The sequence below is a fragment of the Oxyura jamaicensis genome, chromosome 7 (assembly GCF_011077185.1).
Source record: "Oxyura jamaicensis isolate SHBP4307 breed ruddy duck chromosome 7, BPBGC_Ojam_1.0, whole genome shotgun sequence".
NCBI classification, from domain to species: Eukaryota; Metazoa; Chordata; class Aves; order Anseriformes; family Anatidae; genus Oxyura; species Oxyura jamaicensis.
This window is the reverse complement of record NC_048899.1, coordinates 9,065,659-9,080,748: the sequence shown is the minus strand read 5'-3', so window position 1 is coordinate 9,080,748 and position 15,090 is coordinate 9,065,659. Positions and strand designations below refer to the sequence as shown.

The window sequence follows — 15,090 nt, the reverse complement described above, 5'->3', positions numbered from 1 at the left end:
AAAACAGTTACTAATGTCCTTCAATATTGCAGGCAAAACTACTCAGGGCATCAGCATTTTCTTTTTTTTTTTTTTTTTTTCTCTCCAGAAATACTTCATTAACTAATGATCTCTTTCACCATAAATACTTTATTTAAAAATAAAGCAAGAAGCTACAACTCTTACAGATTACTTACATTATAATTCCTCTCTAGTACATTTTTTCTTTATTTTTAATTTTTTTAAAAAATGTTGCATTTTTGGATGATTTCTCAGTTGCTAGCAGGAGATTGGAACTTGTTTTGTCTCATAAACCAAAGATCCAACCGGGCATCTAGTCACTGTTTATCATCTGTGTGCACAGACAGTGAACAGGGCATTATTTGGAAAAAAATATGACTGCGTATCAGCTTCTATATTAGACTTGAGGAATAAACAGCCTCTGGGCAAGAGAAACTCCCCACTCTGTTAGATGATCATTTGCATAGGTCATGTTATTATTCCTTGGGCTTTATTAATATGCTTGGTTTTGCTACCTGTGGTATATAGTCTTCCTCTAGAGAAAAACAATAGACATAAACATCATTTTATATCTGAACAATGATGCCTAGCACCTTAGGACCTCTGCCCCCAGTTACGGGGATGTTAACCAATGGCACGTTGCTCTCACGAAGCATGTTCTTACCTGTGTACCCGACAAACACCATTCCCCAGTACTATTTATCAGATTTTGTATTTGTCACAAACTCTAATGCCCTAAATTATTTAGTTTCATAAGGATGAGCAGTTAGGGAAATTGCAGCATCCATTCATTGATATGGTGGTGCATTATACCCCAAACTAGTCTCTTTTGGCATGCTTAACCCTTTCTAGGAAAAATAAACCAAAACCTCAGCATCTTTTTTTTTTTCTTTTTAATCTTTATTGCACTCATAAGAACTTCTCTGATCAAGCCAGTAATACCCTGAACGGAAGTCAACACTTCTAAGGGAACAATAAAAGATCAAGAAAGAAAAAATAATCTCTGAGATTCCTGTTAACGTTCCTATCCAGCACTCTGATGGTTCCTCCTACCTCTGTGCCACATGTAGCTGTGGCAGACACTGATCAGACACATGCAGGAGAGAGGTGGAGGAGAAAAGTCATGTCATGAATGACATTTGTAATGCTGCAGGGACCTGCCTGCTTCCCCAAAGCCTCCCTGCTTCCCAACCCTAGGCCTGGCCCTCCCCCACTGCTGCAGGTCACTCATTTGCAAAAATGAAGTAAAAAGCTGCGACAGCTCTGCCAACAGCATTTCTGCTTTCAGTCCTAATTCAATGGGACATACAGGATACAAATAACCTTATCTTCAGAACTATATATAGCTGCCCCTCTGGAAAAAGGGAATGCTGCCACTGAAGATAGGTTAAATAGGTCTCCTGTCTTGAACCAGCATGCCATGATAAATAACAAGTATTTTACTGTTCCTTCTGCTGCAATCAGATACCAGAATGAAAGACTGAATTTATGACAAAGTAGTCAATTATCACATGCATAATATAAATTCTGATGCTCAGAACACATTTATATCTTTATTGATCTGCCTTTTGGTAGCAAATGCCATAAATAACTAACCTTACCTAACAATGAGAGAAATACTCTCCTACTGAAATGTCACCAGCACTTGTTTTCTAAATAAATCTTTTTTATGTTTCACTTTTAACATCAGGCACCACATAGTGTAATTTAGAAGATACACTTGAAACCTAAGAAAGGTTCTCTCACTCTGAAATTGTAAAATGAAGTACAGCAAATAGCTTTCCCTTTTCTACAGGTTCAAATATTACAACAGGTTTCCCACCCTCCTTTGGGTTGTGTAGACACAATAGTTTGCTCTGGCTCATACAGGTGGCTTAGAGAACAAACAAGGGAAAGCGTGGAGTGGCACCCCTTAGCTCTTGGTCAGACTTTGCTCTTGTTGAAACCCTTAGAATTTTACCAGAGACACCAGAAATTCCACCACTAATTCTAGCAAGCATCTCAAAAACCATCACATGCATTTTGTATGTGCAAATGCATATTGTATAGTGAAATCACTTTTTTTTTCCTATCCTTTTACCAGGAATGGGTCTGCTCTATTTCTTTGGCCTGCCCTTGCAGACCTGAGAGCACAAAAAGCTTTTAGAACCTTTTATAACTGAAGCTTTTTATTATAAACAACATGCTTTGCAGTTGTATCAAGCATTTTCCCTTAGGTCTTATAACCCTCTGTAGTGACAGAGTGAAGCTGATTTGAGGCAGCTGAAGCACAGGAAAGGTAGGAGATATGGCAAGCATACTCCGATGCTGACAGCATATTTCTTCTACATCTTACGTCATAGCTGGAAGGAAGAAAAGAACAGAGAGATCTTTTCCTTCCTTTAATGTTTAGCGCACTCTTTCCTAGTAAAAAAAAAAGAGACACACTAAAAGGGCAATTGTAGATCCACTACGCCAATGACAGCAGTTGGGAAAAGTCTCTCACACACCATTAAACAGACTGCTTAATGCCCTCTGCTGTGAAACTCCAAATACAGCCACACTCTGACTTCTCCGCACAAGCTAACAAACACCTGGGCAGATGAGATGAGGTTAGTTGTACTACTTGAAAGTCCACATGCAACAGCAACTTTCTTCCCATCACCGTGTGCCTGACCTGTCCTGTATGCCACAGCCCACAAGAGAACACATCTGTGCTCCCTGGAGCCTGCCTTAATCTACCTAGCACTATGATGGACTGCTCCATTCCCAGGCCTGATGTTGATTATTGGGTGACTTTGAGCAATACAACTTTTTCTCCAGTTGTAAAACCTGGAATTAAACTCACATCTTCGTGCTGCAAGTCTGGCTGACAGGAAGGAGGCATTATTACGCTACTGATGCTTCATCAGTCCAATGCAAACGTACTCTTCTCAGTCAGAAATTGTGCTTTTTTTTCCCCTGAGTCAAATTTTTACTGCTTATATTTCCATACTTCTGCCTTTCATATAATCCCAAATACATTGTAAACAAACCTGGATCACCTAGAACATATGTTAAACCCTTTCTTTGACAATTAGAATAATTTAACTGGAAGGGGTCTTAAGTCCTCCCCTAAAACAAACTACTACAAATTCAGCACAGACATACTCCACTTCTCTTCCTCACTGGAATCTGTCAAGAAGTAAACCTGGAACAGTTCAGGTTTAAATATGGGCTAATGGTGTTAAGCAACTTCAGAAAGGAGTATGGTAGGAAGTATCAGTCAGAGGCAAAAAGAAAGAACAACGTTTTTTTCCAGGATCATGGACCAATGGCAACACAAGAGTGGCTGGAAATCCAGCTTCAACCAAAGAGTGGACAGAAGCTTAGAGATTGTGACAAGATGGTAGTGGATGTGAGCACGGTCCTTACAGAAATACAAGACAAAAGGCTGATGGATTAGACTAAATGCAGATTCCCTGAGATGCCGCTAGTTTATAAAACACAAGTGGGATTCTGGCACTTAATGACAACATGAGCTCGAAGAACAGAGTAAGTAAACTGCCTCATCAGGCAACTATTTCACATGTTGTCTTTTATACTACAACCTTACATGCAGCATACTATTCCTAAAGTCTCTAATGCTCCCCCAACTAGACTTGCTACTCCAGCATAGATACACATCTTTCTTACTACAATATCCTTAGGAAGTAAACTGTTGGTGTTTACAATTGGGAATAGCAAACCAACGAACCCACAAACCAAAGAGAAGAATGACTACTTATCTCTAATGTTAAGGAACTCAACAGGCTACTTTACTGAGTGAAACATCCTGATACCATGACATTTTAATAATTTAGCATGATACGTTATAGGTCAGGGCTTCAAACTTCCAAGGGAGTTTCTCACCTCTATGCAAAATTGCAGCTTTTTACTAAAACTGCTCATTAGAAAGCTAGAGATAATTATATCCATCTTATATGCCCATTCATCTGTATAAAAATGTCTCGCGCAATATTCAAAGTGTTGGAGGTCTTTTGTCAGGTATTACAATTTAGCATTTCAGATTCGTCTCTTGATGGATTCTCAAACTCTATAGCTATGAATAAAATGGAAAAAGTTACAGATTTGTTGGCAACCTTACACATCACAGTCTGCATCTTTATGTCATTTACAAACCCCTTGGTCTTTCTAGACACTATGAAATCAGTGAGTTATGTCAACTGCGTATCATGTACTCAGTGGCAGAAACAGTGAAATGGTCTTTAAGTAATATGAACAGAATGTTGGTAAACAACTGTTTGGACTGTGAAAAAAAAAAAAAAAAAGCTGATATGCATTCAGAGAAGTTATACAACCTGTATAATCTGTATGATCTATTGTATAATCTGTATGATCTATTAACTGAATTACTCTGATGTAGTCTCAACAATATGAAATTCAGCTTGTGAGGCTGTTTAAAAATGACTGCAAAAAATAAGGTTATTGAGACTGAAGATTAAATTGGTATTGCATTTGCAATGTCATTGCTGAAATAAATGTTACGTTCTGATGACAAATGTGACCATAAATTCTTGAAGTTCATATTTTGACTTCACTACGTGAATTTCTTAATTCTTTACATTCCTCCAGTTCATGAAATACTAATTAAAGAACAATAATAGCTACTCATTGGTTAAATAAATTTAAAAGCAGAACGTCTGTCCCTAGAGATACCATTGCTCATTTTAATTAAGATTACCATTTGGTGATGTAATGTAAATAACGGTTATTGTATCCTTCTGCTACAAGAGATCTATCCCTAGAGATCAGTAAAAACTTAAACTGCCAAGAAAATTATTTGTGGCATACAAGCTAATATTAGTGTGCATTGTTTGCTTGTTTTTTTTTAAAAAAATAATTTTAACATACAGTCTACCATTATTTTATGAATTCTGAAGTACTGTATGTCTAAAATGTGTTAGACAAATTTTTATCTTGAGAGAGCAATAACATCTGTGCTGTAGCAATCAAAAAATTAACATCACATTCATAGGCAAACAGTGAACTCGTCAAAACTGGTATTTATTTGAACATAGAAATGAACACAGGTTAAAGTCTACCATTTTCAGGAGCCAATCCTCCAACAACTGATGTGGTTGTTTACATGGCCTTATAGGAATGATAATCCCTATTGATATGTAGTTAAAAAATAAACAGATAATTAATTCTTTCTCACATTATGAGCGGAGCAGCCAAACTCTTCATGGACAACTACAGTAGCACAGATAAAGAGGCATACCTAAAAACTTTACTGACCTACTTAAAAGTAATTATGTGCTGCACGTATCTCAGTAGATACCAAATACAAAATTAGACTGCTGCCAAAGATTGGCTTGGCTGAAGTTGTGTCTTCTTGATTTTTTAAAACAAAATATCTAGCTTGATTAGCTGTATCATTGTGAAAACCCTTGAGGCCAACATATTACAGTCTTTATCTCAAGTCAAGGTCAAAAATACCGGAAATAGAAAAATAAATTCACCAAGCTATGAACCTCCTTGGCCTGTTCTCCATTAAGACTTGGTAAATATGTATCTGACACAAACATGCTGCTGCAATATTGTCTGTCTTGGAACAGTAGAGTTCAAGCCAAAAAAACAGACTTTGCTTTTGAAAAAAAGTATTATTTTAACAATTTAAAGAGTTACCCACAAAAATATATTGAAACTTCCAGCTCAGGCACGTTGCAAATCATTCTAACATGAGAGAACATTTATAACAAAAATGCCTCTCAAAACAGTGAAAAGCATTCTGGCATTTCAAGGCATTACAATGGGGGGAAAAGGCTACAATGACCAGGTTTGGCAATCTTGACATAGATGAAATTATTGTGTCAACAGAACTGAAGTCAGAAGTGTGCTTAGCTACAGATGAATGCTTGTATTTTTCCAGTACACAGGTCTGGCCCACAGCTTGAACCAGATAAGCTTGTTATGCAAATGATGTTAGCCATCAGGAAGGAGATAGATAATAAAATTATTCTAAAGCTAACCACTCATCACAAGGGAGACAGAAACATCAAGCAAGGTCTTAACATATGGATAAAAGGCAGCATGGAATTTATACAATTGCTGCTTTTAATTTATCATAACTAAGCTGTCACAAAGGCAGGCATCATCAAATACATAACTAATGCACATAAATGAGCCAATTATCAGTAACGGATAAAAGGTTTGCAGTTGTATGATTCGATGTGTGTGTGTTTTTGTTTTGTTTTGTTTTTCTCCTAGAAAATCCACTAGTGTAAATCCAAGCCCCCATAAAGATATTTTGTAACCTCTGCTTCATAACAACCTTAATAAGACATGCACAAGAATGAAGCAATGTCACGGAGAATTCCCTTTCAGTGTTCTCTTACAGGTCTCTATAAAAACAGTAAATTTATTACAATTGTTGCATTTCTTCACGTTAACAGATTGCCTGCAAGTATGCTTCCTTACTTCTTTGTGTGCATTACTGTCAAAATTAAAAGCAGGATCTGCAAACCTGCAGATGTTGCTGGTGAGAGGAAGTAATTAAGCAAAAGTAATTAAAAACCAATCTGATTAAAAATATACAATATGAAGATATCAAAAACCCAAAGGACAAGATTAAAACAGATATAGCTATAAAGTGCTAAAGTCTGATTTCTGATAAGAACAATGCATGCTGAACTAAAGGACTGAACAAATGATAAACTTCATTTTTTGTACTGTTCTAAAGCTCAGCAGAGACTTCTAAAAAGGAAGACCCTAAGAAAGAAAAAAGCTGGATTCCAGTGCAAAAGCACAATGTTTCCAAGAAAGGAATGTAATCTTCATACTTACCTGGTGCACTGACTCTCTAAAGCACAAGTGGAACATAGCCTCCTTGCACTAGAGTTCCCCAAAATACAGGGTACTGTCCATATATACTGTAAAAAGAATGTTTCTCTGTAATAGAAGGGAATTCATCCACCACGCAGTGACTTTTGTAGTTAACCACTGATCCTACCACAGATTACAATGTTCACTGCTGAGTAGAAAAGGACAGGCATTATGGAGAAACAGAACTCAGGTCAACCTGCTTTAAAAGGATGTACTTCTACTACCTGCTCTTTAAGAGACCCTGAGTCACACTGCAGTAACGATAACAACGGCCTTCCACTGTAGGCTATTAAAATTTGCCCCAACTTGCTGCCTGATTTAAAGACCAGCATAGTAAATAAGAATATTTTTTATTTTTATTCACATTAATCTTTCTATTTTAACTTCTTCTAAAATGGGAAGACACTACTGCACAACTGACTGAAAAACTTATCAGGTATGGATAATGTAATCCTCCACAAGAAACTAGACATACATTGAGATAGGACAGATCAAATGTGGAAACGTACAGGCTTCCAAACCTATCTTAAGAAGTCAATATTGGCAAGCAGTGTTCAAAGTATTTGGTTATCTGAACAGTGTGAACTTCCCGGAGTTTGATAATATTATTCCCCATGTTACACAGTTTAAGCTGTATTCGGTCACAATGAAATTCGGTGACAAACAAACCCCAAAAATTCCTTGTAGAAGTTGCTCTAAGATTTCTGAATATAATGCTAACAGCTAGTAAAATACAATTTCTTAGTTTCATTGTAAAAAGAAGAAGGCAAAACAAGAGCATATGTTCAATGTAGCATCCAGGCAACATGTTACACTGTTGGTACAACTCATGTTCATTTACATATTGGGTATACAACCTACTGAATATTTGTAAGGTGGAAAAAGACAACTATTGTCCATCTGGTCTTTTAAATTTTTTATTTTATTTTTTTAACTGACCAGCAGTCATTTTCACTAATCCATTTTGTCTTTGAAACTGAAGTCCACTCCAAAACCATCGAGGCAATCAGGTATATTATAAACATGCCCCAGGTTTAACAAAAAGTCAAGAAGCAAATCAACTACAGAGTTAAGAGAAGCTGTGAAACAAATTACATGAGAAGATCAAACTGTGCTCTATAGCTCTCAAAAACCGAAGAACAGTTTAGAATCTATGAAAAGAAAACTGAAGTCAAAAACCTGCAAAAGTAACAACTCCATAAAACAAATTCTGTTTTCAGATTTGACACACGTAGGCCTTGCTGAATAAGCTAGTTTTAAAAGAAAATAAAACTCACTGTGAAATGAAATGATTGAATCCTCTGCACCATTTTTCAGGATGTAGCAAAGTAGGAGGAGGATTTCTGAAAAAAAATAATAATAAAGTTTTGGGGTTTAAAATGGTAATGTTTACCAGAATTTTCTCACAGTCATCAGAGATGATACTGGTTATACTAGGGATAAAATGATGCTGGAGAAAGTAATGCCCAAGTGGTCTACATGTCCTTCAGAGGCCTGTTGGGTTTTTCTTGGTGCTGCTTTTTCATTGACAGTTTTCCTCTTTTCATGTCCTTCTCCTTTTATGTCAATACCTTTGAAGTTGGCAGTCAGTAGAGCTCACAGTGTGCTTCCCAGCATTTCCCTTTTAATTCAGACTGACTCAGAAAAGATCAACTGAGACTGGAAGATTAACCTAGCCATCACACCCTTTTAGCTCCTTACCCCAGATCACTGACTCTAACCATGACTTTTTAAGTATGGATATCATTAAAATAAGAACCACCATGTTGTCAACAAACTGTAGGATTTTCAGTTCAGATTTCAACCTGTATTCAGTTTGGATGACCCAGGAGATAAAGTCTCCATGCTGTAAACTCTATTAAAAATAGATGTTACTATTTAAAATGACATTTAGCAGACAGAATTTTTATATTACATACTCTCTTCCACAGTAATTATCTTAAACTCCAATAGGTTCCATGTTACTTGATGTATTATTATTTTCCTTTCTGACCGTTACAGTTAAATTACATAAACATGCAGAGCAAGGCTTATAGGTCAAGTTAAGTGGACCAACCTACAGCAAGAAGTATTCATAAACTGCATATTGTACTATTACCTTCCAAAGTTTTTTTCTGCAGCTTAAGATTTATTAAGTATTGAAGTCCATTTAACTTCTTAAGATTAAACTTTTATTTTATAAAACCTTAATGATTTGTCCTTTGCTGCATTTGCTGGCTCAATACAAAGGATCACATACTGCTGAATTGGCAAAAAAAAAAACGCATATGACTTATTCAACAACAGAAACATTCATTAATAGTCTGGGGTATATAATGAATGGCCTCATTTATACCAGGGCCACATTTGACAGCAACACACTGTTTAGAAACATCTCACAGGACAAAAAAGCAAAAAACATAAATACGATATAAATGAGAGTTGATCTGCATAGCGGTCTTGAATTTTTCACACGTTGATTCAGAGTAGTTCCATTTAACAATTACTCTCAAACAAAACACTAAAAGGAAAAGAAAAAAGGAAAAGACCACGTGGCTTTGTTGTAGATGGATCATTTTTGTTCATCTGTATCTACTCAAAACAAATGCAGTCATCTAATTTCACTGCAGGCTGTCATGTTTTCCAGGATGAATATGTTAGTACTTTTCTCTTTTCTTATAGAAGACTCATGTAACACAATTTTCTTCATGAAGTGAAGAAATCCAGAATGCTTGAGATGTGCATCACTTATCAAATTTATTATTAGAAAAAAAGATATGATTGGTTATTTTCAATTACAATAATGTTTCAGTGCTCTTTTCCATTTACCAGCTTCATATATTCATACAAATCACAGCATGTGTGGCTACGTATGAGCATAAAAAAAAAAATGCAAAGGATTTCAAGAGATACTCCAAGACAAAAACCTTGTATTGAAGAAAGGTAACCTTTAAAAACCTCTTTCTCTATAATGAAAATGGTTAGCAGTCCACACAACCTACATGCATGACCTCTGGAAAGAGCTTTAATGGACTCACAGCTGAGGATAGCACCAGCTATGTTATTAGTCTTTATTTTGCAGGAATAGCACTCCATCTGACAATTTGAGTTCTGGTAAGAGCAACTTTTCATTGTACTGCCTAAAAGTACAATTCATTTCTTTTTAGAATGATGCCAATATTTTGAATTTCACTGCAAAATAATTCATTTTTACAAAAGCTCAGTTACTGTTCATGAAATATGTAGATTCGGCTTTCCTCTTCAAACTGTTCTTAAAGACCTTCCATGGTGGTAACAATGGTGCTTACAAAAAGCATACTGTTTGGAGGCACTATTAATCTTACAAGGAACTTCTTCAAGAAGGAAAAAGACACATGGGTACTTAACGTTAGTTGCAGGTGTTATGATGGAAACAGGTGGGATTTCACCATAGAAGAACAGATGAGCAGAACAGATGTCATTGAGGAAATACATTCAGTCATTGGCAGGTTAATTATTAATGAAGTAAGTCATGTTTTAACCACACAGAACATGCTTTGTCCAACGAATTACTAAGCTACTAAGCACTTGCTGGTAGCTACTGAATACTCTCTCAGAGGCGGCTGAGTATGCCGTGTGCCAAATCATGAATTGTGGACACACACACATACACAACCAAGGAATCTGTAATTCGAAAGATGTTTTCTTGAGCTTGATAACTTTTGTATTGTTGATAGAAGATAATACATTGTTCTTAATTTGTTTGTAGTAAGATCATAGAATTAGTAGTTCTTTGTTCTTATATCACTAAATTGATGCTTTAAGTACCTCATCTATAAAATTGGGCTAAATGGATCCAGAACCTTAACTCTTAACATCTGTAAAGCCCATTGGTGCCCTCTGGTGAAAGGCATTACCTAAATGCAAGGTACAAAATAGGCTCATCCTCTTCTGCCATTACGCCCATGAAGAATTTCCAGGAAGGGGCATAAGAGGGTTAGTTAAGCTTCCCCAACATCTCTTCACCTAACACAAAACAAAGTGTGCTTTGTGATGATGGCAGAAAAATTCATCACTTCATGGCACCTCCAGAGGTGATATCACTTAAACCTAACTTTTAGTCTAACACAAGATGCCAGATATGCAAGCGCAACTCACTATCCAAGAATTTGTTTTGTTTTGTGAGCATACTAAATCCTTTGCAGTTTGAAATTAATAATCTGTTAAAACATCTGCAATTTGTACCACTTTAAAGAGAAAAGGTAAAACAACTCATACATTATCAGGTGCTAAACCACAGAGAAACACAACACTTGCCTCACCGCTTTGGCTTATCAAATTTCCAACGAAGGCCATTTGCGACTCCAGATGATATTAAATACAGCACATGGAGTTATGGCTTTTGTATCCTTGCCTCAGCTGACATCACTGAATTTCAGCAACATCTGGCAGCTTCTACAGTACTCAGAACACATTCACAGAAAAATTGAAAGCTATACCCCTTGTTAACTTGCTGCCATAATTTACTCTACCATCTTCATATAAAATCAGAACACTGCATGCAACCTCCCAGTCACCCTTGCCACACATACAACAAGCTGAAGGACAATATAGTCTTATTTTCTACTATAAGAGATGGAAATTAGGAGAAGTAGTTATCTTATTGAAAAAAGCGAGTGTAATTGGGCTTGCCTTTTGAAAATGTTCTCTTTTGAAGCAAGATGAGTAATCAACCATTTATTTCCCAACATTGTGTCTTTTATCCTTTCTTTCTATAATTCATAATTAGTCATAGAACTACATGCTCTATTTCCTTAGGCAGATGTATTGCTCTTGTGAGGAGTTGGTCACGTACTCTCATATTCAGTGTCTTCCATGGTCATAGTGATGCTGTGTTTCAGAGGGAGTTTTGCTTCTGTAAGGACTGCAGGCAGGATTCAGCCTGTATAAGAGACCTCATGCAGAAGTACAGTGTTCCATAGAACACAACAACATTAGCAAGCTTATCAAACAAGAACTGCTGCTGAATTCTCAATGATACATGTACAGTTATGTGCTAGAAATAGTTTAATCTGTCGAGCTTTATGTGTTCCCCGTCATTCAGCCTGCCTCCAGAGTCACAGCTGGTGAAACAAAATCAGTCATTTTGCCACAATAAGGCCAATGATGCAGTTCAGTGAACACCATTCATCCTTTACAGTAAGCTGTGAGCCTAATTACAGAACACAGATAATAGATTTTTATTGGGAAAAGGAAAATAAATATTTTCGTCTTAAAATACATCTATCAAAAATAAATAAAATTGAAAACACGGTTACTATTTTTTAAAGTACTTCAGCAAACTTAGCCACATAAGCCAAAACCAAGACAGGGACTCCAATGCCCAGATTGTATCATCAGCCTACCGCACTGTTTCTAATGAGGAATTAGCAGATGAACCTCCAACACCTGTCACTGTGAACACACTCTGGCAGTCACAGCCCCATACATGCATATTGCAATTTATTTATTTTTTAAGCATACTGAAATGGGGCAACCAGAGACAGTAGTTCTGTTGACAGTTGCCTAGGTTTACAGGTAGACCGATTTTACATGAAATTAAACCATTTGTGCCTGTTTCCAAAAGCTAAGTGAAAAAGACAGAAAAAGCAGAAAGTTAACCATGCATAATGAGATTTCCCTCCAAAAGGTTACATAAAACTAATGGTTTGTATTTAAGTAAGTGAATACTTGACATTAATTAGTACCTGACAAATTCTTGTAGGTTTAAGTCCTGTTCTGCAAAGCATCCCCACATTGGGTAACTCACTGAAAATAACAAAAGGATTCTCAACAAGGCTTGGAGAATTTCCTGGTTTGCGGCCCATTCAAATCAGTAAGAGGTTTCCATTGATCTAACTGAATAATTCACATCCTAAACGCTCCCCCATTCATCTGCCTCCTACTAAAGGCTACTCAAGTTTGATTTACTTTCAGTATTATATTTCACCAAAGTTCACTCAGTTTAAAGCAGGGTACTGCCTTCAGCTCTGTAAGGCTAAGATAGAAACTGCAGAGTTTATGAGCAGGAGTGGAGAATCAGCACAAAATCCTGCATGTATTTGGAGGCAGGTGTTTGAAATTACTTCTTCAAAAGGGGATGGGGTGGGGAGGGGAACAGAGGAAAGGTATGCTCCTGCCAAATTCACTCTCCAGCCACCTTCTCACTTGGAAATGATTCACTTCTACTTCAGGACGGTTTCTCCTTTTCCACTCCGCTTCCCTTTTCCCTGAAAGGACTGTTCTACTAATGTAAATATCTAGTTCAAAACTGTTAAAGCACAACTTCAGTTCTTATTTGCTAGAATATTAAAGGTGTATCTACTGAAATAACGTGGAAATGCCTTAATTCAAACAAGGAGAGCAAGAATATGCTGCTTTAAACTAAGGTCAAATCCTACTATGGGAACATAATCAAAATTACCCAGGAAACAGTTGAGAGCAGAATACATTCCCGCCTCATTGCTGGGAAGAAAAAAAAGAAAAAAAAAGTTCTCCTTGGCCAAGTATTTTGCTGTCTTTTATTTACAAAGTTATCTGGTATTTCCCCCTTCACCGGAATGGATGCTCTGTTTGTTCCATAGGCTGTACGTAGTGCTGAAGTCTGTAACACAGATTTATATTGAGTTGAATGTTAAATTGACAAATACAGATAAGAGCCTGTAGGATCCTAATTACTAGAAAAGGTCTAGTTTAACAACGCACTTTTAAAACTTTTTTTTTTTTTTTTTTTTTTTTATAAAGGGTCCTGATCCAGTAAAATGCAAATTGAACATCTGCTTATATTCTTTCTTAGAAAAGAATGATGGCTCTGCATTTTGTGCTGTATAAATCCACACTTGCCCTCTTTTGGTTGTGATTTTACATGACTATTTATTTTGATGCTGCTAAGTAAGCAAACTAGTGGATTAACAATGAACTACAGGTCTGACTGTAAAACAAATATAAACCCATAAGTGAATAAAATATCAGCTACCTCTTTAAAAGACATTTAAATGAAGATTTATTCACTGGTCTCCAGCTTAGAATATTTCATCAGCCAGCATAATAATGAGCAAAAATAAATGGTAAAAGATAGTCAGTTCCAGAATTATGCACAAACCTCCCTTTGATTTTCAAGATTCATTTTATGCATTGCCGAAAGAAAACCACTTCAGGAAGAATATAAAAAGGCTGTCAAAAGAAATATCCTAAGAAACCTCCTTCACACGAACAATCTTGTGTTCAGAAGGGTAAATATAAAAAGTCCCCTTTAAAGTAATGAGTATGGAAATAAATAATGTGCTAAGCACATTAAATTATTTTGAATGTCAAATAACCACCTACAGAAAATGCATTAAAAAGTCTTTTTTTTTTTTTTTAACTTTATACAGACAAAGAAAATGGATGAAAAAGTATTGTGAAGTGTTCTGCTTGGGAACATCTGGATTATCTTTGACTTTTTCCCTTGAACATTGCAATTCACAGGCCACTGGTTTCAGTCAGATTTGGCAGCTGCAAGGTTTCATTAGCCTTTTTCAGGACTTGACAAGGCATCATTTATTCCTGTCATTTACTCTTCAGTTTCCAGTTTCAGTTTCTGGTTTCACTGAGACAGAAACAAGTATTTTATTTCAGAAATACTTTTTGATGGAGGTGAACTCACACAGTTTTGCATTCCAGTGGTCAGGCTTTAAAACAGACAGCATAATTGAATTATAATTATGCTTTGTCATCTCATTTATTCACAGAAGTTTCAGAGAGCTAAAGAGGCAGCAGCAAATCAACAGCAATTGGAACCGAGGGAGTAACAATAGAGGTTTTTATTTATAATCAATACACATCTTAACTGCAATACAGTATTTTGCTTTTCTGTTAAAACCATGCCTCTGTGAATTTGCAAAGCAAGAGAACTGACAGTTGTGAAAGAAATAAAGATGGGACAGTAATATTTCTGTGCCTGGCTGAAACGCATATCGTGTTGTCTAGACATTAGAATTCTGTAGTTAGAACAGTAGGATACTGCAATTACACTGCGTATCTGTAGAGTTGTCTTAGAAAATAAAGCATCTTAAAGTGAAAATCACATAGTTACATATCTAAGGGCAAGTCCTCAGCTGTACATGTTTCAAATCCCCACTGTACGGCAGCTAGCTTATGAGGCCTGAGTAGGCCACCAGCCTGAGGTCCCTGCCCAGAGGAGCAGGTCCACTCCCAGAAATCTAACATTTTGTTCAACAAGAGGAAGGCTAACCCGGATGCTGCAAA

General features: G+C 36.5%; 1 protein-coding gene across 10 annotated transcripts in view; it reads right to left on the bottom strand.

Moving 5' to 3' along the window:
- The window catches only part of MYO3B (myosin IIIB), a 192,474-nt gene that overhangs the window by 117,808 nt on the left and 59,576 nt on the right, over nt 1-15,090 (bottom strand). For 7 of the 10 annotated variants that reach the window (XM_035332279.1, XM_035332273.1, XM_035332274.1 and 4 more), the window contains exon 10: nt 8,124-8,189. The exons of 1 other annotated variant lie outside the window; for it this stretch is intronic. In XM_035332279.1, the coding sequence (XP_035188170.1) occupies nt 8,124-8,189 (66 nt within the window). Of the gene's footprint in view, nt 1-7,573; nt 7,998-8,123; nt 8,190-12,990; nt 13,448-15,090 lie in introns of those variants that run through there. 2 more of the 10 variants (XM_035332282.1, XM_035332284.1) reach the window with 2 other exon arrangements.